Below are 10627 nucleotides of genomic sequence, written 5' to 3'. Positions count from 1 at the left end.
TCCGTTTCCAGCCGAGAGGCCCCTCTCCCGCGCGCGGACAGCACCTGTCCACAGGGCAGGCACGGGCATTCAACTTGACCCCAGCTGGCAGGTTTGCCCGAGGCGCGGGACGAGGCAGGGGTCAGGTCTCGCGCGGTTTTCCCGACCTTCACAACCGCGCCCGCCTGAGGCGAACCCGGCCCCGCTCCGCGCGCAATCCTCACAGTTGAGTCCTCCACAGTCCCAGCGTTCCCCGCGCCCCTACCATCGAGAGCAGCTTCCGGCGTCGCTGGTGTAGGTGGGTGAAGAAGGAGCGGGCCCTCGCCGCCCTGTTTTAGTTCCTCGCGCTCTCTCGGGCAACATGGCGGGTGTGGAGGAGGCAGCGTCCTGCGGGAGCCACCTGAATGGCGACCTGGATCCAGACGACAGGGAGGAGGGAGCTGCCTCTACGGCTGAGGAGGCGGCCAAGAAAAAAAGACGGAAGAAGAAGAAGAGTAAAGGAGCTGCCACAGGTAAAGGGAGTTTTTATGTTTTCCCAGTCCCCGCCGGGATGGCCGAACAGCTCGACTCAGGCCCGGCGGGGCTGACAGGGACTAGGGACTTAGAATCCTGGACTGATTTCCCAGGACTGAACGTGTGTCCGGGCCGAGCTGCAGATTCCCAGTCCCGGGGAGAGGCGGCTTCTCGCGTGGTATTAGGGACCTGGTGGGGGAGGGGTGGAGAAGAGGGTGCCTCAGCTTCTGTGGGGTCGCTGGGCCGGAGCCCCTGCATTGCCGGCGCTTAGCTCCCACGCAGACGGTGCGACGGACCTGAAGCCGTGCCCAGGGCCCAGCCGAGCCTTCTCACCTTCCTCGCGGGTTGGCCGCCTCCTCAAAAATCTGGTTCTGACCCATACTGCCGCCTCCTTGCTGGAGCAACGTGGGACATATTTTCGTCGAGGGTTGGGGGTGGAGTAACCGACTCTTAGTGCCTCAGCAGCACCTCCCCCCACCATCCCAGTTTACGGAGAGATTTGTGTGGCGCGCTGCCCTTTTGGGGGGTGTGTATATGTATGTGAATGCCCACGCGCTCTTGTCACTGAGTAGTAATAGCAGGATGTGTGGTGGTGGTGCGACTCTTCACCTGCCTAATTCCACAGTATCGTCAAGCTTTTGGGCTTTTAGACCTGGATTATGATGCCACTTGTAGGCAGTCTGGGTAGGATATTCTGTGGTTCCGAATGGAGCTTCTCTAAATCTACTGGAAAGACAAGGAAAACAGCTGAAAAAGTTTTCAGTTGGATTATATTATGAGTTAGAAACTTAACTATTTGATTGTGAGAAGTCAGTGTTTTTGTTGCATCAAGGCCTTGGTTTTAGGAAGAGTTATTTGTACTGTTAAAATCAGCCACAGAAAGAGTGAGAGGACAGTGGAGAAGCCAGAAGTGATGAAGTGGAGTTGAGAGAGGTTAGAGAGGGTTAACCTGTATGCTTCTTCTGAAATTTTGATTAGGTGGGCGTTGAAGAGGGAGAGCTGTAGGGGCTGGGACGCTTCCAGAGCAAAATTGAATCCCAGGACATAGTCTGGTGGCTGTTCCTGGCTTTCAGATGAAATCCAGACTCTTCAGTTTGTCCTTTTAAGGTGTTTAGCAGACTGACCCTAATATATCTTTAACAGTTGTATCTCTCAGGATGAATTTTCTGCTGTAGCCAGCATGTCACTTCATTACGTGCTACATGGTAATACTACCTCTTTTTATGCATACATGTTACTCCTATAGCTACATTCTAATCACTTCCACAGCAAGGCCTGCTCTCTTGCTTAGCTGTTGGAGAAGTTTGTTTTTTAGTAATGGAATATCTTTTCCTACTTATTTTTATTTTACCCAGCCTGGCTTGACAATTTCTTTCTTCCCGAACCCCTGAAGCCCCCAGGGCCCCACAGAAATCCTCTTACTAAGGCCTTCAGCATTTATGGCCCATCTTAAGTCCTTGCTTGGTTAATAAAGTATTTGTGGTAGTCTGTTAAATACTTTAAGAAAGTTAAAACTACTTAAGGGTAGGGAACAACTTACAGTTTAGCTCCTAGCACAGAGAATGTGTAATGAGTATTTTGTTGAATGGGCAGTACCACTTCGATATGGAAGATTTTTCTGCCATTAAATAAATTTTATTCTGCTTCAAGTAATGTTTCTGCTTTTGTTTTCTGAACACTTATCAGGAAGACTTACGTGTTTTTTAGAATCCTTAGAACATATTCTAGTGGGAAGATCTTTATTAGATTTGATTTATGTTATTATATTTGATCAGCAGAGCAACAGGAACCTGATAAAGAATCAGGAGCCTCGGTTGATGAGGTAGCAAGACAATTGGAAAGACAAGCATTGGAAGAGAAAGAAAGAGTTGATGACGATGAAGGTAAATAGTTAATTTGATTTTTGTGGTTAGGAAAGCAAGAATATATGACATTCTTTAACCGAAGCTGCTTATTTGTCCGTATAGTCCAATATTCTCTGATGTTTTACTTAATTGATGTTAAAGCCTCAATGTCATAGATGAAAAGGAAAATGTATTTAGTTATTAGCCACTCTTTAAAAAGTTGGATGTGTTGAATGCTCAAATAACACGGATCTCAACTTTAAAAATGTACTTAACAAAAGGCCGAGTAGTGGGTGAGTATTAATAAGATAAAATTGAATGACTGTTTTTTTAACTAACTTTTATTGAACAACTAATATTTACTAGGCACTATCTTAGGATACTTTCATCCATTCTCATTTTACCCTCACAAAAACCAAGCAAACAGGAAATGATAGTTATATGATTTGCCCAATGTGACACAGCTAGTTTGTGTAGACTAATAGAGCCAGAGTTTCAAACCTAGCACCTGATTCCAAGTCTATTCCTTTTACTCTATCAAAGGTACTTCTCTTTATTTTCGAAGGAGCATGTTGGAGTGCTTCTAAAATCTATTATGAATTTCCTGACCCCAGATCCTTGTGGTATTTTGGAGCTTTTGCCAAAGATTTCCTTAAAGACAGTAACTCTTAGAATTGTAGGAATTGATGCTATCAGTAAGACAGTGGAGGGAGTGATTAGGAGAACTATTTTTATTCTACAGCCTCTTTTGGCGAAGAGGAGATAGGGCTTTCCCATTCTTAATTATCTATTGCTGTGATCTACTGTTCTGCCTCAAGCACTGCCAGTTTGGGCTTATGCCTTCCAGTACTTAGCAACAAATACCTGCTGTACTTTATCATGTTAGGATAATGCAGAGCAGTTGTTTTTCCTTTAGAAGAATAAATTCTCTGCCTTCAAGGAGCTTACAGTCAAATTTAGTGGAAAAAAGTGCCAAGAATTGTTACCAAACCCGGACACCAGGTTGCGGCAAAGGAAAGTACAGCGTTTATTGCAAAATGCCAAGCAAGGAGAATGGGCAGCTCATGCCCAAGAGACCTGAAGGCTTTTAGAGAGGGGTTTTTAAAGGCAACATTAGAGGTGAGGGTTGCCAGGTGCCTGATCAGCTTGTGGACATTCTTCTGATTGGTTGGTTGTGCAGTAACAGGGTGACTTTTTGGGAATCTCAGTTATTAGTTTTCTGGTTTCAACTGATCTGGAGTCTGTGTGCTGGTGGTCAACATACAGCTAACTTTTTCCACCTGGTGGGGGGTTTAGTATCTGCAAACCAACTCAAGGATATGGTTCAAGATATTATCTATAGCCCTTGAGGAGAAACTAAAGTTCCTTAACTTTGTTTTTATGGCCAAACTATTATTATTTTGTCTTGTTTGATTGTTTTCCTTTGTTCTTGCATTTTTCTCATGTCTCTGATTAAATTTGCTCTTTGGAACTCAGGGAAAGCCTAGGAGTCTAAAGCTTTTTCACAAAAGAGGTGGGAGACTTGGGGTCTGTCCCCAGGAAGGCCCCACAGGGTCCTGCTTGGTTTCAGATTCAAGGGAATAGTTAGCTTTTCCTTCTCCTTAAGCAAATCTCTTGTCCATTCTGCCTTGGTTTATGCTTCAGATTATAAACATATTTTGAACTCTTAACAAGAAAGGTATTTGTAAATTCAGGGTATTATAATAGATTGCTGTTGACCCACTGTGTGTAGAATATCAATCACAGTGCTAATTTGAAGACAGTGCCTGCCTTGTTTCATTGCACCTCTGCAAAGTTATATGAATCTCTTGACGTTGAAGGAGGAAATTTTGCTTGTCAGAATGGAAATCTTCAATGTACTAAAGAAGATTTTAGGAATATCAATCAGTAGCTTTCTCCAGTTTGGGTTCATCATTTTCCTAATTCATTTTGATAATCAGGATCAACCAGTACTATTAAACTGTTGTGAGAAGTCTTTGAGAGGATGGAAAGCTAATATTTCAATATCTTTGTTCTAAAGGAAAACTGATTATTGTGGAGAGACAAAATATAGAGTTGGAAAGATATACTGGTACCTGCAATAAAATTTATTGAAATTTGGAGGTGGAATTGTGGGCTGAATGCTGATGGAAAGCTCATTGGAAGGAATGGGACTTAAAACCAAACAAAAGAGACCATTTTGGGGCAGGACAAAGTGTAGTGAACAGTGCAAACTGGCCTCATGAGACGATTCATTGAGGGAGCTTTTGAGCAATTTTTTTCCTGTTTTTCGTTTGTTTATTCATTATTTGTTTCCTTCTGGTTTTATGAGCTATAACTGGCATACAGTTCTGTGTGAGTTTAACGTATACAGCATAATGATTTGACTTAGATACATCATAAAATGATTACCAAAATAAGCTTAGTGAATATCGTAGTTATTTGCTCTTAGTTATTTTAGTTATTTGTGGGTAGATTAGCATACTTCAGAAATGATTGTTGAAATTTATTGAGCAGCATTTTTAGAAATTCAGACACTTAGGTCTATTTTTGATACCTTTATTTAAAATATTTTAACTCACTGTTTAATCTTGGTCATAATCGTTTTCTTTATTTTTTCTCAAGGTTTAAGTGTATGGTCATTGAGCTTCAAGCAAAGTTGTTATGAAAACCGACAGGCAGATCATGGCTATTTTGTGTATTCTTTTGCCAGCTGTTTTTTGAAATAGTTCTTATTTTTGGTTATTGGGTTCTTTTGAAAATCTGAAAACTATGAACCTAGGAAAAGTAGAAATTTTTTTGTATACAATTTGATCCAGAAAGAAGGAGAACTCTTTTTCTCTAATAACAACTATGCAGGAAAAGAGATTTTATTTATTTATTTATTTATATTTATTGGCTGCATCTGGTCTTAGTTGCGGCACATGGGATCTTCTTTCTTTGAGGCATGCAGGATCTTTCATTGCAGCGCACAGGCCCTTCGTTGCAGCGTGTGGGCTTCTCTCTAGTTGTGGCGCACAGGCTTAGTTGCCCTGCTGCATGTGGGATCATAGTTCCCCAACCAGGGCTCGAACCTGAGTCCCCTGCACTGGAAGGCGGATTCTTTACCACTGGACCACCAGGGAAGTCCCAGGAAAAGGTATTTTAAAATATGAGACCCCATTTACCTCTCACTGGATTAGGAATCAGGTGATATTCTTGGTTCAATTTTGCTGTTTATCTGTTACGATTATCTTGGGCATGTCCCTTAAACATTCCTTGTTACCTCATCGGGTTGCTTTAGGATCACATGAGGTCATGAAATACAGGTGTTTAACTGCAAAGCGTATATAAACTGTAACTATTATTATTTCATATGAAGTCATATAGTCACTATTACAGGTATTTCAGTAACACTAGTTATTTTTCTTTGCTTTTAAAAAAAAAAGATGTTATTTAATACATTTTCTATTCTTAAAAGTATCTTAATTCTTTTAGTAGAGTAAGTCAAAGTAAAGTTTACTAGTGCTTTTGATTGCACAAGTCAAATTCTGATACTTAAAGCTAACAGTATACAAAATTCTAAGAGTATTGGGTCAACTTTGTCATATGCTATTTAAGATGCACTGTGTGTGGGCTTCCCTGGTGGCGCAGTGGTTAAGAATCCGCCTGCCAATGCGGGAGACACGGGTTCAAGCCCTGGTCCGGGAAGATCCCACATGCCATGGAGCAACTAAGCCCGTGCGCCACAACTACTGAGCCTGTGCTCTAGAGCCCACGAACCACAACTACTGAGCCCATGCGCCACATCTACTGAAGCCCTTGCGCTCTAGAGCCCACGCTCTGTAACAAGAGAAGCCGCCGCAGTGAGAAGCCCGCGCACCACAACGAAGAGTAGCCCCTGCTCGCTGCAACTAGAGAAAGCCCACGCACAGCAACGAAGACCCAACACAGCCAAAACTAATAAATTAAAAAAAAAAAAAAAAGCACTGTGTGTGTACTTGTCTGCTTGTGCTTGTTTCGTCCCTCTGCTTATAAGGCTTAAGTGAACTTGACATGTCTTTTCTTAGATGGAGATGGTGATGGAGATGGAGCAGCGGGAAAGAAGAAGAAAAAGAAGAAGAAGAAGAGAGGACGTTAGTGTCTTTAGTTAATCCTACTTGCCAAATTAGAAGTGGTTATTAACCAGCAGGTTTGAAGAGTAGATTTAAAGTTACTTAAGATCCTGGTATATGTTAGGGAAATAAATGTAGGCTTAATAGAGGTAGAATTTAGTGACACTCACAGCTATTTGGCAAGTACTTTGATTTAACAGTCTTGTTATTTTCTTTAGCTGTTATTCAGCCAGGGGATGTTAATAATAAATTTGTTGCATTTTACTGCATGTTAGGGATGAGTTCCTAAAAACTTTATAATTTAAAATTTGAATAATTCAAATAATTTTGTCAGTGATGACTAAAGTAATGCCACCAAGTGGTAATAGGGTAAACATAGTTTGCAGTTCACCTGCCAGTTTTGATATTAAGAGATTCTTGACGAATATTTAATGAGGAGTCCCATTATTTAAAATTTGTGTATGGTGAATTTTTATTAATAACATGTATTGCACTATTTCAGATTCACTTAAAATATGATCCTACTTGTATTTTGTTTCTATAAACGATATAACCAAACGTCTTCATGGACCTGAAACTCTTAGGGAGACTAAGGGGAGACTGTATAGTATTGGGGAATAAAGGTTGGGTTGAGAATCAGAACAAGTTCTAATCTTGGATGCCCTTTGGTTATTGGGGACCGTTGAGTGTCTGGCTAAACCTTCCTTTAAAATCTTCAGGCTGAAATTTTATGAATGAGACTATTGAGGGTTTGACTTTCATTTTTATCTCTGGGTTGAAATACTTAAATTATTTTTTAAGAAAGCTATTGGCTCTGCCAGCCATTCCCCTGATATGTCTCTAGGTGGAGATGGAATAGCCTTCTTTCTAGTCAGGCATTCTATCCTGGTTAGATCCTTCTACTCAGGATGTCAGTTTTGCCCCTAGCATAATCTGTATTTAATGAGCACAGATTACTTGCATTCCAGGAATCTCCAGGTATTATGATGTCATATTCCTTCCATTCAAAAATTGTTCGTAGTGTGCTTGTGAGACGTATTACCTGAGAATGGCTTGAGAAAGATCTATTTCTCCAAATACTCTAAAATTGCTTCCTAATGAAGGTAGATAAGCAGGGAGGAGCTTTAAGAGGTTGCTTTATATTTGCCCTTGGTAGAATTCTTCCACTGACAGGTGTTTTAGTATGATGCCATCAGCCTTTGTTGTGCCTCCTCTGAGGATGTTGTTGAACTTACCATTCATTATATTTCTTTATGAGCAGTCTTGAGAGACCCTTTTTTTCTGGTCTTAGTATCAAGAATAATTGTGCTTTTCCGAGTAATGTGTTTTATTGCAGAAGCACCATGAACTATGCAAATAACCTAGCCTTTTCTTTTTTTTTTTTTTTTGATATTGGCTACTAGAGGATTTAGAGCCAAATCTGGTTTTGTATTGGCCTTATTTCAGGTTCTATTTTAGGTTCTTTCTGTGTTTTGATTTTTGCTTTCTGATTTGCTTTGAATGTCTCTTATTTGTGTAGGCTGTCATAAATCACTTATGAAATAAGCCAAATACTGTAATCAGGGGCAGTTTACTGCCCTCATTTTCCTCATCTATAAAGTGAGAGAATTGTAAGTGATAGTTAACAATAACTGCAATACAGATATTTATAATCATAGTTTTAGATAATAACTTGGACATAGTATGTTACAAGTTTCAAAGGTTATCCAAGATTTCACCTAGTTCCTCATTTTGTAGATGAGGAAACTGAGGCTTGGCGCATTTAGGCATTTGTCCAAGTCACAGCTAATAAGTGGTAAAGGCTAGGCTTCAACTTATTTCAATGACAAATTCTTTATTTTTTTCTCTAATGAACTTTTTGAGTCCTTTAACTATCTTGCCTTAATAATTTGTGGACAATATAAAAGGCATCTTTATTAGATTTGTAGATGAAATATAAAGCTGAGGATGATAATACTTTGGTTGACAGAAATCAAGATTTCAAAAGAAAACTGAGACAATAGGCTAATATTAACAAGCTGAAATTTAAATGAGCATATATAAAGTGAGTATAAGGTGATAGAATCCTAAGGATTTTGAGTGCTTATACAGTGTGAACCAAAAAGCTAGGAATCTTAACCTTTCAGTAGCAGTAGGAGTTTTAGAATCAACAGTGTATTCTTATACTAATTGTACCTTATTGGAACTATTAATAGAAGTCAATTCTATACCAACTTAAAAGGAACATTGACAAGGTTGGAGAATATGAGTGAAAGTGTTAAGAACCACATCCCTTAAAGTGGTTTCTCATCATAGAGAGGAAGGAAGCAGTAGAAATGAAAAGTAAATTTTTTTTAACTGCAAAGAGTTAAGTAGAACTAACAGATGAAAGTAACGGGGAGATTAGTGTTGGAAGAGCTTTCTAACAGTTACAGTTCTCCCCAAATGAATGTATTTTAGCTTGGGAATAGTAATTGCCTCCGCTGTCAGGCACTTAGTGCCATCCGTCAGGGGTGTTAGAGGATTCCTGGATTTGAGTGTGAAGCTAAATTAGATGACCTCTAAGGTCGTTTTTGATTTCAAATTCTAAATGTTCCCTCTTCGGAGGAACCTAAAACAGCATTCCCCAAGTTTACTTGTCCATAGAACACTTCTAAACATTATATAAAAAAGAGGAAAACGGTGGGTGTTTGTGAAATATTGAATATTCAGATTAAAAGAGGGAACCAAAAAATGGTTCTGTAGATAAATGATTTGGCTCAGTAAATTGTCATATTTTTCTTTATATGCGTCCTTTTATTTCCCATTGCAGAACAAAAAAATCTAAAATATGTGTTAAAATTTCAGATAAAAACCCATAAGACTGGTTAAAATCAAAAGAAAACCACACACTTCAACTCAGTAGTTGTTACATGTTGCAGGTATACATTGAAAGTCATATATTATTGCATAAATTAAGTCTTATGTAACTTCCTGACATTCCTTGGATACAGCACTTGTTACTAAAAGAAAGTTCTTTGTAGAATAAGAACTATATAAGAACTAGTTCTTATGCATTTAAACAGATTTTTAGAAGACACATCTCTAAATATTTTTAAAAGCAGTTTGGAACACTGGTGTCTTAGAATATAGTTTGGGAAATAATGTGTCCTTAAAACATATGCTAAGTATTGTAACTTTTTTCAAGTATCTGGAAATTTGTATATGGCTACCTAAAGTCTTTTAGCCCTGGGGTATGTATACATACTAATATACTATGTATGTATGTATACATGGTATACATACTATGTATACTAACTTTTATACATAATATACCCTTGGAATAAGTTTTTTACCTATTTTATTAATACACAATAGCTTTATATTTTTACTTTTTCGCTGTAGGATTTCTTTTTTATTTTCTTGTTGCTTCTTTGATTTTTATTTGCAAAAGCCAGCCTCTGTATGCTATTCCATTTCCAGTATAGTAAATGAAGACAAAAACATTAAAAGTGTTCTTTGTGCCAAGGCATATACTGTTTAAATACATAATGGAGTTCTGAGGAGTTGAATATTTTTATTCCCAAGTAATTAATTATAAATCAGGAGGTGGCTATTGTGGTGAAATATCTTGTTTTTAACTGTAAATTGATACCAGGGAGGCTCCTTAAAGTCAGGACATATAATAACAATTAGGAACTGAGAAAAACTAATGCTAACTGCTTAATTTTGTTTTTAACTACAGAAGTTAATGCTTTATTTGTATCTCACAGCAAAAGTTCAAACAGACCCTCCCTCAGTTCCAATATGTGACCTGTATCCTAATGGTGTATTTCCCAAAGGACAAGAATGCGAGTACCCACCCACACAAGATGGGTAAGGATCATAAAATAACTTCCAGTTTGACTTTTGAAAGTTGTAGTTTAGCAATAAAGCAGATTTGATTTTTCTTAGGACTTTGCTCCACTACCTTAATAAAAAAGCTTATGAATTTGTTGCAGAGAAGATACAGTAGAAGCCCTCTTATCCAAAATGATTGGGACCAGTAGTTGGTTAATCTTTATTGATAAAAGTTAACTTAAAACAAACATTTGTTTTTCATCATTCTTGATCTTTGAGCATGGATTGCATTGAACTCCACTTTTTTTTTTTCCATGGGCTGAATCCATAATGCATTGTCTGGTCTGTTCCATTTTGAGTTTCTGTGAACAGTAAGAACTAAGTAATCTGCGGGCTGATGCCTATATCTACATTTTTTTT

General features: G+C 38.9%; 1 protein-coding gene across 3 annotated transcripts in view; it reads left to right on the top strand.

Annotated features, from left to right (window-relative positions):
- Positions 1–245: 245 nt before the first annotated feature.
- Positions 246–10627, top strand: part of METAP2 (methionyl aminopeptidase 2) — a 33993-nt gene continuing 23611 nt past the window's right edge. The window contains exons 1-4 of one of the 3 annotated variants that reach the window (XM_007165869.3): positions 247–491; positions 2271–2375; positions 6365–6430; positions 10141–10243. In XM_007165869.3, coding sequence (XP_007165931.1) covers positions 341–491; positions 2271–2375; positions 6365–6430; positions 10141–10243 — 425 coding nt within the window. In that variant the 5' untranslated portion in view covers positions 247–340. Of the gene's footprint in view, positions 492–2267; positions 2376–6364; positions 6431–10140; positions 10244–10627 lie in introns of all 3 variants that reach the window. The other 2 variants (XM_007165868.3, XM_057556110.1) reach the window with 2 other exon arrangements.

Source organism: Balaenoptera acutorostrata, chromosome 11, assembly GCF_949987535.1.
Source record: "Balaenoptera acutorostrata chromosome 11, mBalAcu1.1, whole genome shotgun sequence".
NCBI classification, from domain to species: domain Eukaryota; kingdom Metazoa; phylum Chordata; class Mammalia; order Artiodactyla; family Balaenopteridae; genus Balaenoptera; species Balaenoptera acutorostrata.
This window is presented reverse-complemented; position numbering and strand designations above follow the sequence as displayed.